General features: G+C 42.8%; 1 protein-coding gene across 1 annotated transcript; it reads right to left on the bottom strand.

The window, feature by feature from the left end:
• Nucleotides 1–388: 388 nt before the first annotated feature.
• Nucleotides 389–21,138, bottom strand: LOC311004754 (uncharacterized protein; the record flags this gene model as incomplete). Its single annotated transcript, XM_083996923.1, has 12 exons — nt 389–935; nt 3,508–3,672; nt 4,820–4,879; nt 7,182–7,253; nt 7,393–7,437; nt 7,887–7,955; nt 8,922–8,948; nt 9,210–9,272; nt 10,669–10,731; nt 14,805–14,922; nt 18,539–18,693; nt 21,048–21,138. 12 exons carry the CDS (start codon nt 21,136–21,138, stop codon nt 802–804), a joined length of 1,062 nt encoding a protein of 353 aa, XP_083853049.1. The 3' UTR covers nt 389–801.
• Between the last annotated feature and the right edge of the window lie 1,254 nt (nt 21,139–22,392).

Here is a 22,392-nt window from a genome sequence, read left to right as displayed (position 1 = left end):
ACTTACATAGAGTGTTTGGTCCGAAACACGGGTCTGTCAGTCACTCTGCTCTGCTGTAAGCCGAGGAGAAAACGTCTTGTATACTTCCTCGTATCCTACAAGTTTTATCCAATGAGGAGAGAGAACGGCATAAAGGGGCAGTCCTCTCTGTGTGTGCAGCCAAGGGATGCGCGTGAATGTGGTGACGTAGGGACGAGGACCAATAGATCCATGACGAGGGCGGGGACTGCTAACTCCATCGGCTGACAAGAAGTTAGCCAAAACGACCGGATCGCTTACTTACAACTTCCTTCTGTAGGAGTAACTATTCCGACTATTTGCGCAGAGAAAAACATAAAATCTCACAAAAGAAGAATATTAGTTCCAATGTTTGCTGTGGTGGTATGATTTTATTGTATTTTCAGAATACAGTGAGTCTACAGAAAAAGCAGGTCTGAGGAAATACAGTACACCCACCATGAGAAAAGGCCAGTGAGACACTTACACAGTTGATCAATGGTTACAGGCATTGTGGTCAAACAAAATGCAATTGATGAATGCAATTCAGTCAGACTCTTCTCCATTCCTGTGTCCAAATGTCCTCAGGTCATGTACAATACTCCCACTGTTTTCAACAGCAACAACATTTTTTTTAAAGGAAACATTAAGCTAAATCCATGTTAGGCAAAGCAATAAGCATGTGACATAAGACAAACCTAGTTACTGTAGGCTGAATGACTGTGATGCCACGTGTACTCTGATGTACAGCATGTGTTCCCTGAGGAATGTACTGTAGGAGCACTGTATTTATCATGTGTGTCCTCAGTTCACACACTTCACCCCTGCATCCTCACTGTGTTGGCAGTTGTGTTGCTCAATTCCAGAACTTGGGCAGTCGAAGATGTCAGTCTCTAAACCTGTGCATCGAAGATCATCCAGCCAGATCTTACCGGAGCCTGCAGAAGGACCAATTAACAGTTTGATTAGTCGGTATTGTCAAGGCCACATGGTTGCCATTGTCTTATTGCTTAGTGTGACACACATAGACAAATCCTGAAACAGTTGATGAAACAGATGCTGATGCAATATGCTCAATTGTTCATATTCTGCATTTTGCAGAGACATAATAATACCATGCAGAAGAGTAAGAATATACCCTAATAACACACCATGGGTGACAAAGTCTGTAAAATCTAGCATACAGGCCAAAAAACTTGCTTTGAGGGAAAGAGATGCATCATAGCTAGGCTACAATCAGCTAATAAAAATATGAAAATTGAGATATTAAAAGCAAAACAAGATTACAAGGAAAAAACTGAAAACAACATGACTGCAAACAAGCTGGGCTCAGCATGGTCAAGCATGAAAAGTATTGTGGGTATTGGTAGGCCCAACTCAAATACCAGCAGCACTGTCATGACCTTGCAAATGCCCCCAATAGTTTTTATTCTTGATTTGACACAATGGATTTTAGTAGAGAAACACAGGAGACAAGTCACAAGCCATCTTAATATAAAAGAAGACATTGTGAGAGCCTTCTCATTAATGAAAGCAAATAAAAGCCAGGGTCCGGATAAAATCTGTGGCCGCCTGCTTAAATCATGCTCAAAAGAACTGGGCCCTATGTTTCACTACATATTCAATAGGTCCCTGCAAACACAGCATGTCCCCAAATGTTGGAAGGATGCCATAGTAGTCCCAGTCCCCAAAACCAACTGCCCTAAGGTACTTAATGACTTCAGACCTATCACTCCGACATCCACTGTAATGAAAACCTTTGAAAGATTTGTGAGATCTGAAATTATAAAGAGGGCAGAGTCTGATATTGATCCTTTGCAATTTGCCTATAGGCCACACAGAGGAGTTGAGGATGCTACTGTCACTCTTACAAATATGAGCTTTAAACATCTAGAAGGGAAAGGCACACATGTTGGGCTTTTATTTATTGATTTCACGTCGGCCTTTAATATAATCCAACCCCATGTTCTAATCTAATAGATAGGCTCAAGGAACAATTCAATTTAAGTAATAATCTTGTGGGCTCGATCTTAAATTTCCTAAATAATAGGACACAGACAGTACGGGTCAATGGCACTCTTATCTATCCAGAGCTGCACCTCCACTGGCTCCCCCAGGGGTGTGTATTGCCCCCTCTCCTGTTCATGTTTTACTACAAACTTATTTCTTGATCCCTGTCCTTCAATAGGATGCATCACTGCACTTTTATCTGTCACCATTCATTGTGATTTTATTATTCTCATTAGGGATGTGCACGGTTACCCGAGTACCCGGGTACCCGAGTAGGCAATCTGCTACTCGGTTATGAATTTATTATCCGGTTAACCTAGGATTAAAAAAACGGCACGTTAGAGGGTTAGGGTTTTGTTTGTGTAGTGTTAAACAGTTTCGGATCAAGCAACGTGATTTTCTGCTGTGTAAAAGCGTTTTTGGATCGAGCCTCGGACTTTCAAACCTTTTACAATAATCTGTGGTGGTTTTCTCGGCGTAAGCCGTCGGGAGGGAGATGACAGGTGTCATCAAGTCTGTTAGAAAATATACTTTCAGTTTACAAATATTCTGAAACCTTCCCAGTTATTTCCTGAAACGATGCGAGGCAGAGAGGACCGAAGGCACCAAAATGTAGCGTGGACTAATAAATAAGCACCGCTAATGATTTTAAAAAAAAGAAAGAAAAAAAAGTTTTCTCCTCCGAGGCAGCCGCGGCATAAATGTGCTGCGCTCAGAGAGCATGCAGCGCATTTATTCCCCGGCATAAAGATGCACATATGCCCCATATGTGCATCTTAAACTCCAGTCTCTACTCTTATTATCCACCTGATATTTTGTCTGACGACGCTGTGTGTCAGTAATGTGGACTGTCATTTATGCACCGGCTGCGCTCTGTCCGTCAGACATGACGTCATTTTATTTTTTATTACAGTATTCGGTTACCCGGGTACCACAAGGTTAGGATACTCGGTTAGAAAATTATTTGAAATGCCCATCCCTAATTCTCATTATGTGCCTAACCTTAACCTAATCTTAATTTGCCTGGTGCGCGCTCGTGCATTCATGCGACACATGCGTGCATCGTGCCCGACTCAAACAGGTCCATAAAACTACACAAAAACCTTGAAATATTCCTCCACACCGCTCGTCCAGGGCAATCCAAGTGTCCTGAAGGGATATAGTCCAGAGTTTACCCGAAATGACTGCATATAATGTCCCCCAACAGAGAAGACAGATGCATCTGGGACATAAAACATTCTCTCCTCCTGGTATGATGCATACAATGCTTGAAACAATGCTGAGAATGATTCATTCATGTAACTCATGTCTGTTACCATAACCCCTTCCTCATTTTCCAAGTGCTTAATTATGTTGTTGTTTTGCTGTCTGACCTAAGAAGATTAACCCACAGTAAATTCATACTTAAGAAAACTAATTGTGAGGGTTTGTAGATTATTGAGCATTAGAGGATGGTATGGGGGAGAGAACATGATCTAATGGGTAAAGTGCACTTCTTACCTGGGGAGACAGAGATAATTGAAGAGGCAGACCTATAGCCCAGGGTCCTACAGATTACATTGGCATCCATAAGATCAAAGCCGTCATCACACACGGTGCCCCAGACTCCAAGGTACAGGACCTCAACTCGTCCTCGTGACGGCCCTGGCACAAGTCGCACATCCGCTGTGACAACAGAGATCCCCATGTTAATGATGGAAGAGATCCAACAGTTACACTAGTGGCTTCCATGAGTATATACGTATATATATATTTTTTAACTTTCATACATTTCAAGCCTGCAATAATGCTTGATTAATGCATGACTTTTGCGTTCCATGGCCTGACCCATGATTTAAATTAGCCAGAAATTAATCAGCTTGTAAGCACTCAGGTGGTGCATCGTATAATAATTGGATCATATTTATATGTCAATACAGTGCCTTTGATGGCTTCTGGAGATTTGCATTATTATTACTATTAATATTGATTTTTGGTTAATGTTTAATACATTTGCATTTGCATTGAAAAATATGACTAATAATAATGATAATGGATTACATGTATATAGTGCATACAACCATTAGCAACCATTATTCATTCATGCCGCATTCACACCGGTGGTGGTAAACTACATGTGTAGCCAAACCTTCTCTTGACCCAGATGTCTTAGCCAACTATAGGCCTATATCCAACCTTCCTTACATCTCTAAGATCCTCGAGAAGGTTGTCCTAGAGCAGCTACACGAACATCTGCACAGCAACGAGCTCTTTGAAGCTTTCCAATCTGGATTCAGAGAACACCATAGTACTGAAACAGCACTGGTCAAAGTCTGCCTTCAAGCTGCCTTCATCAACTCTTGTTAACATTTCCATGTTTCCCACATTCTGTGTCATAAACTATAAACTGTTTTCTTGTCTGTAACAACATCTATTGCACGTCTGCCCGTCCTGGGTGAGGGATCCCTCCTCTGTTGCTCACCCTGAGGTTTCTCAGATTTTTCCCTGTTAAAAGGGTTTTCTATGGAGTTTTTCCTCAGTCGATTTGAGGGTCTAAGGGCAGAGGATGTTGTTGTGATGACATGTAAAGCCCTTTGAGACAAACTGTTTGTAAAAACGGGCTATACAGATAAAATTGTCTTGCCTTGCCTAGCCACAGCTGCCCTGCATCATTCATACGCATTCACATGAGGCAAGGTGGTGAGGTAATTTGCAATTAATTGTGATCAACTAGTGACACTTGTGCAATTAGTCACAATTAAACATTCATTTGTTAACCCTAACCCCCTGTTCGTTAATCCTATTGTCTCTGTTCACTACAGCGCAGACTTACAACTGTATATAGCTCCTTTCTCTCCCTTTTGTCCTTTGAGAGCTGGTGGTCCTCGTGAACCTGTGGAGGAAAGCATGAGTGTGTCATATTGATGGCATCACTGTTGTTTTAACTTTAAACTACAAACAAAAAGATTGAAAACTTCAGAACAGACGTTTTGAAAACTCAGTAGCAGGTAAGCGAAGAGACAGCATACATTCTACACTGGATGGAGCTGCTCTCATTCGTAGTGATCTGACTGAGTTCATTAGAAAGTCAACACCATGACAACCCAGAGTTGAGACGAGAATCACAGTCTTGCATGCCACTAACCCCTGAGAAACTGTGTCTGCCTCCCACTGTCCTGATTTTTTTTCAACAAAAATAAATAGAGGAGGAGTTCTAAAAACCCAAAGTAATACAACTACTATAATAGAGCCAAAAGAATGATTCAATGTGGATTGTCAAATATCAGATCTCTCCTCTTAGGCGTACGTATGTACCCAGAGACATTAACCATTGTTTGCACCCTCAAGTTGGCCGCAAACGGAGAAATCGCCCCTGAAAACGATGCTTTTCAAAAACTCCGGCCAGAGTGGAGATTTTGTAAAACTCCGTTTGCACGTTTGCATGTAAACAGAGAAAAACTGAGATTTGGGTAGCCGTAACCATATTACATAAATAAATAATAATAATGATAAAATTTAATGCAGACTGGGTGTTCATTGTAAAACATTTATTTATTGCTAGAACGTTAAATGGGGTGATTTCTGTACAGAGTCCCGAGGCAGCGCTGCTCTTCTGTCCACACACATGAAGCTTCTCTTTTCATTCAAACAAACTAATGTTACTGTCACAATTGTTAGGTTTCATCAATGAGACCAACATTTATCTCCTAAAAATAATTTAACCAGTCGGTGGTAAACCTCTAAAAACCTGCGGGTAAGTTAATTAGCGATAATTTTGTCCCCCGGGAGGACGACAGAGGCTGGCCGACCGAGCAGCTTTGCAGAGCGGACACTGTCTCTGTGATGTCCCGGTCGTTGCTCCACAGGTGGAGCTTCACTTCTCCGGAAAAAAAAAAAAAGCTTCACCTCTCCGAGAAACATCGGAGCAAACTTCTAAACAGCCGTCATCTGGATAAACTGGCTGTATATTTGGCATCTAAACAGTTACTTTCTCGCATGAAAAAATATTAAAACTTTACACACAAGGAGGGCAAGTGACGTTGTTGTTGTTGTTGTTGCTGTTGCTTGCTATGTGGGATCATGTGCGGGATTCTGATGCTCTTGACGGCATATATACACGTGTAACTGTGCGTTCACACCAAAAGCTTCCAAAGCGTCAAAAACGCTCGAGGGTGGGCGTCAGACAAGACAGCTCCCAAAACGGCAAATATTTTCAGCCGCTTTGGCCGCTCGTCAGGTGACTGACGTCAAAGTTCGATCGCGCTGGTCATTGGGGAGCCGAAATACAAAAAAAAGGCAGCCGATGGACATCTCTATTCTGACAGGCTGCCGCCGGTTGCCGCTGAACCGTGTCATAGCTAATTACCCTAAAGTTAAACCTGGCTCAACTTCTCATCTGGTGATGCTTTGGAAGCTTTGGACGCTTTGGAAGCGCGGCGACGCCTGTTGACGCTTTGGACGCTCAGTGTCGCCGGGCTCTCATTGAAAATGAATTGACTTCCGGCTTTTGGTGTGAACGCACAGTTAGTGTAAACGAAAAGTTTTCTGAAAACGGATTGGTGTGCACGCAGTTTTTTTTGTAAACGGAGAGGGTGAAATGTCCGTTTATGAAAATAGCCGGGCACGTGTAAACGTAGTCTTAATCCCTATTGGTCAACAATCTGATGACTGATCATTAATGTGATGATGAGTCTCAGGGAAACCTGCTTGCAGCAGGAGGAATATGTTGTTCTAAATCAGAGCTTAGATCCAAAAATCCCAGCATGACATGTGCACATTCTCTTCCAACCTGCCCTGTCCTGTCATATTAACTGTATTTATGGACCAAGCCCTGATTTAAACCCTACATTCGTCTGTCAGTAAGCTCTTATCATCTTATCAAAGCTTTAAGCTACAATTGCAGCTTTACACAAATGATACCCAGCTGTATTCATTTATACAGTAGAGCCACATGAGACTAACCAGATAAATCAAACTTCAGGTTTGTCTTAAAGACATAAAGGCCTGGATGGCCACCATTTGTGTCTTACATTATTTGATCCTAAATTAATCATTACCTTTACAAAATGTGCATGTAAAACAAATGAAGACTGAACTCAAACATTATTCATGTCATTTATCACAGCATGAGCTGATGATGAGGAATCAAGAGTTAGCACTGGGATACTTGACAATGCAGATGTTACACAGTTCACCTGTAGGTCCTGTTGCACCAACATCTCCCCGGTCTCCCTTGTCTACTTTGGGCCCAGGAACTCCAGGTGACCCTGTGCACAACAAATCAACAAAAAGACGTGAGGTATCTCACACACAAGCTATACAGATCAACACACACACACACACACACACACACACACACACACAGACAGCTATACACCCTGTGCAGCCTTTCACATTCTCAGGTACCTGCTTTGCCAGAATTCCCCATGTCACCTTTGTCTCCTTGTGGGCCTGTAATCAAGGGGACAACAGTCAGCAGTACAACATTATGGCCTGAGCACTTTTTTTTATATAGTGGATTAGAATCTTCTTCTTTACAATGTCAAAAGTAAACCACATGTGTTCACTGGATAGGAAACATGTGACTTGAAAACAGCTTCTCATGATGTTCTTGTCTCTGTTCTCAGATACAGAAGGCTAAACCCTAAAAGGCAAGGCAAGGCAATTTTATTTCTATAGCCCGTTTTTAGAAATAGTTTGTTGCAAAGGGCTTTACACACCCTAAAACCCAGTTGTAGTCAGGGTTTTCATCAGGGTACACTCCAAGATGTGTTGACAACATTGGCAAACCACAATAAACTTACAGGCATTTATTTTTTTTTTTAAAAATCTATGAATTGGCACAAAACTATTCTTATTATTCATTAGGTCATGTTAATTGTGCACTGAAAGATCCTTACCTGAGCCTCCAGGCTCTCCTTTCTCTCCCTTTGCATTTGGTCCTTGATTCCCTGGGACACCAGGTGGACCTGCACACAGACGCAGACACAGACACAGACACACACACTGACTGCTGGTACAGCGCAATATTTTAAAAGAGTGGTTTAAGAACAAACAAACGGTTGCTGTAAAATGTCCTGTATTTAAAGCAGAAGTAAGCGATCCGGTCGTTTTGGCTAACTTCTTGTCAGCTGATGGAGTTAGCAGCCTCCGCCCTCGTCATGGATCTATTGGTCCTCGTCCCTACGTCACCACATTCACGCGCATCCCTTGGCTGCACACACAGCCCTTCATGCCGTTCTCTCTCCTCATTGGATAAAGCTTGTAGGATACAAGGAAGTATACAAGAAGTTTTCTCCTCGGCTTACAGCAGAGCAGAGTGACTGACAGACCCGTGTTTCAGACCAAACACTCTATATAAGTGATTGCTGTCGGAAGATGGAACTATTTAAGACTTATATTAACACAAATATTCCACTTACTTCTGCTTTAAAGCTCCAGTTGGTAAGTTGATGAAAGTGAAAGTAAACTCTGCGACTTGGTCGGAAATTTCAAGATAATACTCCGTCAGGTCTCTTTATGAACCTCTGCCAAGTGCCCCACACACACACAGGCACACACAGACACACACGTGCAGAACGCAGCAATGGACCAATCAGAGAGCAGCATTCAATAGAGCGGTGTAATAACTTTAATTATCGGTCCATGTTATTTTGAGACACGAGCTGCTCAGTGAACACAATTGAAGTGAACAGTAGGCCTACTGGTTCCCTGTCCCTCAAAACTCAGCAAATACACAATCCAGAAACTCCAAAATTCTCTTGTGGACAAGTTGTGGCCTTTGCCACGCTATGCATCAGATTGATTCTAACCCTAACCCTACAGTACATCTGCGCTGAATATACAGTAAGTTGACCAGTGGAGCAATAATGGGCTACCTGGTTTCAACCAAAGGTTTCTAATGTCATGGAAGTTTATCAAAACTGGAAGCTTACCGGAAGGTCCAGGAGGTCCAGGTTGGCCTGAAACAGGGAAGCAGTTTTGAGGTTGAGCAGTACAGTACAGTAAGAGATGACTGCAGTGAGTCCTGCTTTGTCTGGGTGCTACAGTTTGTTCTTCTTTGTCAGTTCTCTAAATGTCCGCAGCAGCATTTTTTTTTTTTTTTTTACATTTTTTACTACGTTGGAGCCTCATTATGTCATTTATCCTCCATGTGAGAACACATTTTAAAATCATATAAAAACAAGTACATGATATAAAGAATCCTAATGAAACCCACCAACCTGGTTCTCCATGTTGTCCACTCATTCCCATGTCACCTTTGGGTCCTGGAACACCACTGTCCCCTAGAGAGAATATAATATAAAATTATATTTCTGGTATTTTTAGACAACTCCCCTATGGGGGAACATAGGGCCCTCTTTTTGAAAATGGGTCCTATGTTCCCCGTTTTTACCAAAAAGGTCCTATGTTCCCCGGTCGCAATACATACCGGGGAACATAGGACCCTTTTTCTGAAAAAGGGTCCTATGTTCCCCGCTGTTGCTGGTTGATGGACTCTCTCTACTTATCTGGACTCTATCTATCTGGCCTGTCTAGCCTCTACCTGGTCTTTTTACTAAACTTAACCAACTCCTTTCTTCATTGTCTAAACCCAACCAATGGGACAATTAGCCTACACTTTTCACTCAAAGTCACAACTCAACTTCTCACTCAAAAATAGGCAAAAATACGCCAAGTCACTCACAACTCCACTTCCAGTTATGTGTACAAAAATTGCATGTTCCCCGGGTCCTTTTGGGGAAAAGTGGGGAACATAGGACCATTTTTCTAAAAAAGGGTCCTATGTTCCCCTGTCTGGACACAGAGGGGAACATAGAACCCTTTTGGGGAAAAGCGGGGAACATAGGACCCTTTTTTAGAAAAAGGGTCCTATGTTCCCCTGTCCCATACAAAGTGGGGAACATAGGACCCGGGGAACATAGGACCTGGGGAACATAGGGATGATCCCCAGCTGAGCTACATAGCTAACAGTTAGCAGGTTATACTACTTTCTCTCTCTCCCTCTCTTTCTTAGACACGCACGCACACACACAGCCCAGGTTGTCTGTTGTAAACCTTGTAATAATAGCTTGTTGAGTACAGTTAACATTATTGTTGCTTCAGTTTGAGTGTGGATTAATTGTTAACGGTTTGTTGGGTGTTGTGAGCAGTGCACCAATATCGTGATCCTGTTATTGATGAGTTGGATTTTAATAAGTGAGGGATAATCTAATGTATGTATGTGAGCTGATGTGCCGACCTGACCCCCCGCCCCGCCTGCCTACCCTGTCCTAGAGCTCACCGCACGTCACTGATGGGCAGGTTTGCAAGGTAGAGCAGATTAGAGATATGCATAGGTGCAGGTTGTGACTTAGTTGTGAGAAGCACATTTTTAAGGTGGCGTTGAACAGAAAGCCAGTGCAGCTGCTTCCTGGCCTCTAAGTGAAACACTAAATGTGAGGTGAGGAAGCAACGAAGGGTGACTCACCTTTGTGGGGAGCATACATCAGTCCGACTGCCCAAAAGTCAGACGGCTCATTTCTCTGACTACCCATTCTACAGTGTTAAGGTTAGGTTTAGGGTAAGGTTAAGGGTTAGAGCTACTGAAGTCGGAGAAATGAGAGGTAGGACTAATGGACGCAAAAATAAAGAAATGTATGGTCGGAGAATTGGTAGTCGGACAGACGTCATGCGCCCCACCTTTGTAGCCCTTCTCTCCTGGTGGCCCAGTATTTCCATCTCTGCCCGGAGAACCAGGAGGTCCTAAAGAAACACATAAGAATATTGCTCATATGTACATATGCCACACTAGAATCTGGCATTAATGCTAAAAGAAAGAAAAACACAGGTATACTGCATACGGACTAAAGTGCTGACAACGTAATCAGTGTTGTGGTGCATTTGAATTGTTCAGTTTTTGTTTAGAATGTGGGATGTATGGCTGTGGGAATGAATTAAATGTTTTTCTTGACAAGGGGACTGCTTAGTTATGGAGTTCTGATAGCAGAGTTTGAGTTTTTCCATGATTGTTTGATGATCCGGGGGTGCTTAGATTTGTTTTTTACTGAAATTAATGTGAACCAGGATGTGATGATGAAGGTCAGGACAGATTCAATCGGTGATTTATATGCTGTTGTTAAAATCTCCTGCCTGCCCGGGGCGCCGGGTGGTGCAGTGCATTAAGCAGGCGCCCCATGTGTTGAGGCTATACTGTAGTCCTCGTGCAGGCGCCACCGGTTCGAATCCTGCATCGGACGGCCCTTTCCTGCGTGTCATTCCCCATCTCTCTGCCTCCCCATTTCCTGTCTCTCTTGACTGTGCTGTCAAATAAAGGTATGAAAAAAGCCCCAAAAAATATACTTAAAAAATCCTGCCTGCCCTACAGTAAAAGCTAGGTTTTCTTGTCCCAGATGAATAAATCCGTTCCAACACGTTGCCACGGTCTCTCAGGTATAGGGGTTGTCAACAGAGGCTCCCTCTGTGTGGTCCTGTGTTTGATGCATATGGGACAGTTTCCCACTTTTCTCTTTATTTCAGTTGAGAGCCCTGGCCACCAGACTGACTGACGGGCCCTGGCTCGACACTTTCCTATCCCTTGGTGACCCTGGTGGAGGATGTCATCTTTTAAGGAGCTGGGGATGACGATCCTCTGTCCCTTTAAGAGAAGGTCTCCAGCCATGGACAGGTAATTTCTCACATACCGATATCAGGTGGCAAGTGAGCTCTGTCAGGCCACTTTGTTTGACAGTACTGTCTCAATGTACTCAGTTCAGTTCAGAACTGCAGACAGGGTCACCTTTCTGCTTCTCTGCTAGCTGTTGCAGCCTGCAGACTTCAACAGTCTCGAAATCTCAAGACACGAGGAGGAAGCTCATCCAGCGCTTTGGAGCTCAGCAAAGAGACCAAGGGTTTGTGATCAGTCTTGATTGTGAAGCTCATACCTAGCAGGTACGATTGCAGCCGTTCACATGCCCAGGTTGCTGCCAGTGCCTCCTTCTCGATTTGAGCATAGTGTTTCCCGAACGACGATGCATCAGCCGACACACGCGTCTCTGGTGAGTATACGGCCAGGACTCTCCAGGGTGAACTCAGTTCTGATTTTAGCTTCTGAAAAGCTTTCTGCTGTGGTGTCCCCCAGCAACATTCTGTCTTATCTGACTGAAGAATTGTTAGGGGCTGTGTATATGAGGAGAGGTGAGGCAGGAACTTGCCCAGGTAGTTAGCCATGCCCATCACTCGTCTGACATCAGCAACGCAGGTGGGCTCTGGCATGTCCAGTATGGCTTTGACTTTGCCCGGGTCGGGCTTCACTCCTTCTGTCGAGAGGCTGTGTCCAAGAAACATGAGTTTGCTTTTGGCGAATTCACACTTTTCCTTATTCAAAGTCAGCCGCTCCTCACTAAGTCTCATCAGCACCTGGTGCAGTCTAGTATCATGTTCATTCTGATCTTTGCCATACACCAAAATATCGTCAGCATGACACACCATGCCCTCACAGCCCTCATGAAGTTGTGTCATCCGACGCTGAAAGTGTTCTGGGGCTAAGGATATTCCAAACGGCAGCCTGTTGAAACAATAGCGGCCGAATGGAGTGATGAAAGTGGTCAGGAGAGCGCTGTCTTCGGTCAGGGGGATCTGCCAAAACCCTGATGTGGCGTCTAATTTGGTGAAGATGTTTGCTCCTGTCAGCATCGCTAGTGAGTGATCCACATTTGGCAGGATATGTCTCTCCCACTTGACCCACGTGTTTAGGTTTGTCAGGTCTACACAGTCTGAGTCTTTCCTTTGATTTTGGTTTCGGCACCACCACGAGGCCAGCACACCATGAAGTGGGTCGTGTGACTTTAGATATCACCCCCACAGCCTCCATCCAATCCAGTTCTGTCCTCACCTTGTCGCGTAGTGGGAGGGGAACTCGACGTAGGGCAGACAAAGCATATGGTGTGGCGCCTGGTGTGGTGCCTTAGGACAACGGATGTGAATTAGCAACTATGCTAACTCCGGCATATTTACATTGATGCTCTGGCTGACATGTTGATTAATATGCAATGTCCTAATCAAATACTGTAAATAAATTGAATAAATAAATCAAACTTTTCGTTACTTTCCATTTACACCTGTGTAATGTCATGAACAACGCAGCTTGATCTGCATTTCTTTGCAAAATGTCCTTTTTTGTGACATTTCCTACACTCTGCATCACGGGCAGGGCAGTCTTTCCACAGGTGTTTCTTTGAATTTCCACATCTGCCACATCCTGAAGACTGTGTGTCACTTTTCTCTTTTGTCCCTTTTTGTCCCCTGCTATTCTTTTTATAAATGACTTTCACTTGTCCAGTTGCTCTCGTAATGGCTTTTTCTAATGTTAAATCTGCATCTAACTGTAAGCTTTCTAGCTTGCAGCCTAGCATCTCGTATGCCTACAACTATACGGCCCCTTATTAACTGTTCTCTCAAGGCGCCGAATTCACAGTGTTCAGCCAGCGTGTGTCTGTTGAAGCATGCATCTTTCAAATATGACGTTCCACTTGCTGACACAGTGCGCATTGACAGCCTCCGTGACACGCTTGTATGACTTTTTCTCTGCGTCCGTCAGAGGTAGTACATTCAAAATATCTTCAGCGTCGTCACCAGCCACATACATAAAAGTGTTCACCTGAAACTCCTCCGATTGCTTGTCCAGTCCTGATGCCATTCTGTAGCGTTCGAAGCGTTTCATCCATCTCAGCCATTCATTAGCGTCAGTGAAGTCGAACTTGCCTGGTGGGGCTAGCTGTGGAGCTAGCAGCGGGGCTACCTGTTTCAGGTTTAGTTTGTCTTCTCTGAGTTTACAGATCCCACACTGACACCATGTTGTGTTATGTCTTATGTCTCTAATGATGAGTTACTTCTTAAAGCAGAAGTAAGCGATCCTGTCAGCCGATGGAGTTAGCAGTCCCTGCCCTCGTCATGGATCTATTGGTCCTCGTCCCTACGTCACCACATTCACGCGAATCCCTTGGCTGCACACATAGAGAGGACCGCCCCTTTATGCCGTTCTCTCTCCTCATTGGATAAAGGTTGTAGGATACAAGGAAAGTTTTCTCCTTGGCTTACAGCAGAGCAGAGTGACTGACAGACCCGTGTTTCAGACCAAACACTCTATATAAGTGATTGCTGTCGGAAGATAGAACTATTTAAGACTTATATTAACACAAACATTCCGCTTACTTCTGCTTTAACTCAAGTGTGCACCACCTAAACAGATCCGTGTAGCAACCTCAACCTAGCATAGCTAGATCCCTTACAGAACAGTTTGAGCTGTGTCTCTACTGAGGACTCTGATGTGTGTTTGAGGTCACTTTCCCTTCTTTACTTTGTAACAGTTGTAAATGTTCCTTTAGGAACGTAAGCGTGGCGGCGCCGGGACGTCATTGAGCGTCGCGCCGCGTTGTTTTGTTTTCAGTTGAGAAGAAGGCTACCCGATGAGTGGACGCCATTAGCCTACTTCTCCCTATGGTTTCTCCTTTTTCTTCTTCTTAACTCAGCTAACATTGAGTAAAGTGAGACCGCTTCTTTGTCATGTATGATAGTATGAAGTGTTCGGCTCAATAAAAGGGCAAGAGTGAAGTCCCAAGTGAACTATTTTTGTGGACATTTCTGTTTTTCCTGCTCACACGACCAACTCTCACTCACAAACTGTTACAACTTTATGACAACACGTACATTTTTAGGTTGTATCAGAGACGTTGTAGGCTACAGGCCTAGTTCTTATGCAGTGGGCGTGGTTTCTTTGCCTGCAGCGGACACGCCTCCACTGTCCTGACACACACACACACACACACACAGTATCGTACCGGGTGTGAGGCTGATGGTTGTCAGTCTGCCCTGCAGGTTGTAGTTGCTGGTGTTGAGCAGGCTCAGGTCAGCCCTCAGCCTGACCAACTGGCCATCCTCCCCACACAGACCGTTGACCTGTTGACAAGGCAATAACAAACCTTTAACTGTGATGTCAAAACAGTGCTAGAAATCTACCTTCAAAGAAACACTTCTTTCTGAATAAAAATAAGTACCTTTCCTCTTTCACATAAGTTGTATTCTGATAGACAAGCATGATATAACTGTCCATACAGTACAATCAATGATTTTGTTCATAAATAAAGGAGATATATTTGGATAATCAAGAATGTCATTTATGTAATTTCACATTTATATTTGTGCAGTTAATTATATATTTACTTCAGCACTTTTTACATGTACTTGTTTATTTATTAATGTCTGTATTTATTTATTGATTAATTGATTTCTGTGTTTCTACAGAATAAACAATATTACTGGTAACTTGGTCATCCTGGTAGACGCTCCTCTCTGTTGTCAGGTTAGATAAGATTATGATGAAGATTTTATTCTGTGGGTTATGGGGCGGGACTAGATAAGCTTTAGCTTCTCCCGCTTTCCCTTTCGGCCATGTGTATTATATTATTTGAACTAAAATGAAGTGTGATGATGATGATTTAATTGACATGCCCGAAATAAACAAATAAATAAAGGTTTCTCTCTATCATATTGTGAAGTAATTCTCTAAATTGCCTTGGAAATACTGTATGTATGTGAAGATTAATAAAAATGAAGTAAATTTAAGCAATGTGGCTCCTGTGCACCAGTTTGGTTAGGATCTCATCAAACCACAGGACATGGTTCCAGTAATCCATGTCCCCAGTCTGCTTGTCTTCAGCAAACTTTGCGGCCTTTCTTGTGCATCATCTTTAGAAGAGGTTTCCTTCTGGGGCGGTGCATGGCGCAGTGGTTAAGGCGGCAGCCCCATGTAGAGGCTACAGTCCTCAATGCAGGCGTCCCCGGTTCGAACCCCGCGTCGGGCAGACCTTTCCTACATGTCATTCCCCCTCTCTCTGCCTCCCCCTTTCCTGTCTATCTATACTATGGCTATCAAATCCGAGGTCGAAGCTGTGTGCCAGTTCAGGCTGCAGCCCCTGCACTGGGACACAGCTCGAGAGTCACAGCGAGACACACAAGCAGCAACTCCACCCGAGCAGCAGCGGTTGGAGTTCACGGCAGCACCATCTACTCGTTGAAAACAGCTGTTATACGTGCTTTCATGTCGGAGTCTTCAGTCTTGCAACACGTTAGATCGTTAGATTTGTCGCTAGTCGTTTTTGACAAGAGAAAGTCGGCAACACTCTGACACTGCTCAAAGTACATCCCATAGACTGTAAACATCCGCTCTCATTTTTCTTCGTCTCGGGGCTGGCGGTTGGCATCCAACTTGAAGGTGCCTTACCGCCAGAGGTGGGTAGAGTAGCCAAAAATTGCACTCAAGTAAGAGTATAGTTACTTTAGAATAATATTACTCAAGTAAAAGTAAAAAGTAGCCATTCAAATATTTACTTGAGTAAGAGTAGAAAGTACTTGGTGAAAAAGCTACTCAAGTACTGAGTAACTGCTGAGTAACCTCTGATTTGTTCGCTTAATGATCAGCGCGTAAATGTAGGCCTAATCAAATACACAGAAATATAATAGCAATGAAAAAATTCAGATATTGCCAAAGAACAACATTTAACAACTAAGACAATAGCCTAAATGACTTTTTTTTTTTTTTTTTTTTTACAAAGTAACATAAATTTAGACAAATTCAGCCACAATAACTTACATAGGTCTATGAACTGTCTGAAACTAATGCCAGAACCAGGTATTTAAACCCAGAGTGGGTGGTCCTATGATTGGTTTCTAGTGAAACCAAAGTCACATGACCACACCCCCGAGACTCGAGTCACATGACCACACCCCGAAACTGGAGGGGTGGTCATGTGACTAGGAGTCATGTCTCCAGGTGTGTATGGGGTTTAAACTTCCTTTGGAGGAAGAAGAATAAGACGACCTGGATGACCGAGAACCTTCACCAAAGACGGTTTATATTGAATATCTTTGCCTTGACGGACATTATCCACGACATACCAGGGCTGACGTCATCCTAAACATTTACTAGCCGCAATTTCTCAAATTTGAGGCGGCGTGGCCGTCCTGTTTACCGCGGTGATTTTGTGTGCAGTCATCAAGGGGGCAGTTGTCGGTCTGAGAAGTGAAGCTCACTTCCGCGTTCAAAAAACTGCAATCCCCTCGGCTGTCGCTGGGGGCTGGCTCCAGAAAGGAGCAACTCCAATTGAGCCCCATGTTAAAATAGCCGATTTTACAGCTTAAACAAACATATTTACAGCCTGGTACATTTTATTTTTTTGGTCTCAACCGATAGTTTCTACCCCCGCACACACTCTGAGGGGGGTGAATTTTTTTTAAAACTCTACCGTTTTACTATTATTAGGGTTAAAGTTCTGGCCAATTAGGGCGCAGAACCATTGAGTGACAGGTCCGGAGACCGCTGCTACAAGGCCAGTGGGCGGGCTCTCGGCCGGCCAACGGCCGCACCGCTCCAAATATGGCAAGTAGAATCCAACATGGCGCGGTTCAAACCCCCGTAGTAGCGGCACAAAACAGACTCCCCCAAACCAATGGGTGACGTCACGGTGCTACGTCCATTCATTTTACAGTCTATGGCAGTCATGTGACTGCCTGGCTCTGTCTGATTGGTTACACGGAGGCAAACGTCGCGAGTGGCTACATCTGATTGGTGAAATGCAGTCATGTGACAGAGGCTCGGAAGTATCTCATTAAAACAAAACAATTTGCACATTGGATTGATAAGAAAAAGTAGCGAGTAGCGACCGGAATGAAGCTCAATGTAACGGAGTAAAAGTACTGCTTCTTCTGAATAAATATACTCAAGTAAAAGTAACAAGTATGCTGCATTGAAACTACTCTTAGAAGTACAATTTATCCAAAAAGTTACTCAAGGAAATGTAGCGGGTTACTACCCACCTCTACTCACCGCCACCTACTGGACTGGAGGTCCCACACTCCAGTCCTCCAGTACAGCAGACAGAGGACAAAATGGGCCGCGTTATTTTTTTAAATTAATCGCATCGGGATTAACGCGTTAACTCTGACAGCCCTAATAAAAACAGTTAAACATTGGATGATCTAACCTCCTATGAGTGCGATCAGCTGATGCAGCAATCAGCTGTTGCAGCGCACATGTATGTTCAACGGCCAAAAAAAAAAAGCGATCGCCCCTGCGAGCGTTGTAATCTCATCGGTTAATTCGGTTAATGAGCGTCGGTTATCGGTCAGAAAGAAAATTCTAAATGTGCATCCCTAATTGGGGGTCCATGGTCCAGTCCATGTAGATATTCATATAGGCTACTGCCACACATTGGTGGGTGTTGGTGGTTTATTACATAGCCTAATGCACCAAATTATTACATTTTCTTCATAAAAAAGTGCAACACCCGCAATTTGTAATAACTGATGCTAAATCTAACAACTTATTACAAAATGTGGCAAAGTTTATTACATATTGCGTTCAAGATTTTTGAACGATATAATATAATAAAATATTTACAAAAATGTGAGGGGTGTACTCGCTTTTGTGAGATAGAATGGATATACAGTAGACTAAACTGAATATGAATTGAAAATATGATCTCAAAATTGAACAGAAGCTGTTTCCGGTGCATACCTGACTCTGCAGGGCTGAAAGATTGCCTCTCAGGGTCCTGGTTTCCTGACTGTTGTTGTTGATGAGAGTTTGGAGGTTGTCTTCACCCAGCGAAATATGATTGGATGTCAGTTTCTCTGTCCTGGGATTGGACAATGAAGCATTCAACCTGAAGACTGGGACAACACTTTTACGTTAGTAACTGCCTTTATTATGTATTTACAATATAATCTATCATTATGATGTGAAAAAGGTCCAGTACAATCTGGTATAAAAAAAATACTCTTCATTCTCCTTATGCATAGTATCACTTAAAGGAGCATTATCGCAAATACAGCAGTAATAGCATAAAATAAGCTGAAATATGCAAAAGATGGGTCGGGGGGAGCCATAACTAAATTTACAAAAAAAATCGCCAACAGTATAGTTTCCGTGGGGCAAATGCAGCATTTGTCTTTGTTATGATCCAAGCCGGCCCGGCGCTTGCTGCGTTAAAATGCACTCGGAACTCGCAAATCCGACCTCCGAACCGGACAAATATGCAACAGTAAGTAATGTAGCAGTGTTAGGGTGCTCACAGTCACTGAATCGCTGGTAGAACACTTTGTCTCCACGTCCCTGTGTCTTTCTTCAGCTGTCCTCTCAGCGTTATTAAGGAGGAGGACGTTTCAGTTGTTGTTGTTGTGGTTGTGCGCGACGTAGAGCTGCCGCTTCCACTAGCGAGTTTTCTTTTTCCCGCGATTGCACGTTCATACAGCCTGGTGAGGGGGGAGGAGGGGGGAGGGAGAAGGAGGGGGGGCGGGGGGGGACTAAACGAGGCTGCTCTCTCTCTCTGACAGCTGCCCACTTGTTTATATCTGATAAACTCCGCCTGGCTCCATCTAGTGGCCGAATTTTGCGATAATACTCCTTTAAGAAATGTAATAATAAATGTAATATGGAGTTATACCTTCATAAAGGAGAAAGATGTTGAGGACAGTCTGTAAGATCAGGTAAATGACAACTCCAATAAAGCACCACTGCCTTTTAGGCCTCACAGGCTTCACAGCTGAAACACAAACAGGAAGTGTTTAAAAGACCAGATCAGTGTCCTGCAGCAAATGTGATTCCAAGGGACAGAAGGTATCCCAGTTAGCCCGTACACATACCTACAAAATGCCTATTATAAAATATGTGGACAACCAATAGAAATGTCAGCTGTCAGTCAGAAGCTGGGGGTCCATAGAGAGGGATTTCTTTTTATGCCTGGAAAGTTGACAAATTGACTGAATTTCCTGCTCCCTCTGTAGGTTTCACAGATGCTTTTATGTGAGGGTGAGCTGATATCAATGTGGTCTGTGAAGATTTATATTTTTCAGTTTATTTCAAAATGAGTTTCATCTTCACATATCAGTTACAGAATTTGTAGAATATGTTTTAAACAGTTGCAAGATCCACCGAACTTATTATCATACAGATTAGCTAACTTCCATAGGGCGAGGGCAGGTTACACCCTCGAGAGTTGAACAACACACAGAAACTCACATTCATGCACTACGGGCAATTTTGTATTGCTCATCAAATAAAATTAACAAAATCACACATTTTCTTTTTGTAATGAGTATAGCTGACTTTATGCAAAACACCCACTCTGTGTACTGCAATTCATTTGTCTTCTCTACAATACCTGCTTGTGAAATGCTTTAATCGCTTTCATTTAAGACACTTCCAGTAGGAATCTGCTGTGCCTAATAGGAAAAATGGATCATTGCTGCTACCTGCTGGTTATGGCTGTTACTACATTAACTTTCTAATGGTCGCTGAGTGCCAAACAGGGATTATGTAAATGTGATCAACACAAGTTTTACATTTGTCCAGTCTGTGCTGCCTTTAATAACTGACCTAAGAAATAAAACATTACAACACACACCTCTTATAAACCCATTCATAATCTTATTTAAAACAGTGATGATATGAAAGCATTTTCTGAAATACATGTGCTCAGTCATATTTCTATTGTCTTCTTCTGCACGTGAGCTTGATAGGGTAGTTCCTCATTTCTTATTTTTCAACGTTAAAACTGACCTGTGTACATTTTGATGTGGCACTGTCTCTGAATCAGCACCTCGGAGACAGATTTGTGTCTGAAGCAGCACAGGTGTGACAACACAGCTTTATATAATAAATCAATTGTACCTGCAAGTAAAGTTCCCAGTGGAAGTCAGTTTTGCTGTGTCGGTTGATTTTTTCTGTCATATGAGACATGAGTCATGGCATCTCTGTGGTGTCAGCGATGAGCTTGCAGCTTCCTTTCACTAGTCAGTTAATGCATTTGAATACTTTTTAGTTCCACTTGTATTTTTTTTTTTTTTTAAATCAAGCGATTATTTTACAGCTAAGCCTACGTCTTTGCCTGATGTGTGTGGTTATAAAATCTGGATTTTAGCAGTAGCAGCTTAAATTACAATGTAGCCTTGATGGGCCACATTTGAGTCACTGTTTTAAACCTAAAATTCCCTCTCCGAGTAGAAACTTGGCACTTAGTGCTCACCTTCTGGCTGGAAGCTGTACAGATCACTTCTGCTGAGTGACAGGCCAAACAACGGGTTACTGTGGGTGTGCGAGTCCACTGATGTCTCCATGGTGTCTAGAGTGAAGAGTTACCTCCACTTCCCATTTCAGGACCCCTTATAACACCCGGCACACAGGAAATTACAGATTTCCTCTGATTGCAACATATTGTTCCTTGAAACAACAAAAAAAAGATTGCTGTAGAGGAGGGAACTACAGCTCATTTGCTGACCTCAACAAAATACTGTAGCTGTAGCAGTAGCTTCACGTCGGGGTTCCATTCAACTTGTCAGGGTTTATTTCTCCATAACAACCTCCGAACTGTACATTATCCCTTACTTAATTAACTGTTTACAGATATATTAACAATCATTATTATGTATTACTTAGGATTAGGAAACACATGAATTAATGTAGCCTATTAGTAAGCAGTTAAATAATGTTTACTACTCAAAGTTATAGTTAGTTCTTAAATTATTAAGTAATAATAAAAGTTGAATAATGTAATTGTTATCATTATGTATGCATTACTCAGCATTAATTAACACATTTGCTTATATATTAATGCTTAATAATGTGCTAACTAACGTTAAAGCAGAAGTAAGCGGAATGTTTGTGTTAATATAAGTCTTAAATAGTCATATCTTCCGACAGCAATCACTTACATAGAGTGTTTGGTCTGAAACACGGGTCTGTCAGTCACTCTGCTCTGCTGTAAGCCGAGGAGAAAACTTTCCTTGTATCCCACAACCTTTATCCAATGAGGAGAGAGAACGGCATAAAGGGGCGGTCCTCTCTGTGTGTGCAGCCAAGGGATGCGCGTGAATGTGGTGACGTAGGGACGAGGGCGGGGACTGCTAACTCCATCGGCTGACAAGAAGTTAGCCAAAACGACCGGATCGCTTACTTTTGCTTTAATTAAAGGACCGTTATTGTAAAGTGTTACCAGAAATATATGTATATCCAAAGATGCTACACTTATTCTCACTTCTCCATTATGGCCCCTGTCTTACTTTCACAGATAGGTCAGAGATGAGAGTTTGACAACAAACTTAAAAAGCTGAGACATGTGGAAACTTAGAGACGTACAAGTTAATGGCATGATAAACAAGAAACTTTGCTTCTTCTTTTTTGTTTTCATCCTCGAGAAACTTCTCTCTCACAAACTCAGAGTCCTTTAGCTGCTTCAAATATGTTCAGTCTACATTAAGACTGAGTCTTTCCATCATAAGAAATCCATACGCTGCAAACTGAGCACCCAAAGGGCCTTAATGAAGAGTTATTATTGGGCTGCTTTTTATAATGTATTTTTGTATGTATATCTT

The sequence above is a fragment of the Trachurus trachurus genome (assembly GCF_905171665.1).
Source record: "Trachurus trachurus genome assembly, chromosome: 21".
Taxonomy (NCBI): Eukaryota; Metazoa; Chordata; class Actinopteri; order Carangiformes; family Carangidae; genus Trachurus; species Trachurus trachurus.
This window is presented reverse-complemented; position numbering and strand designations above follow the sequence as displayed.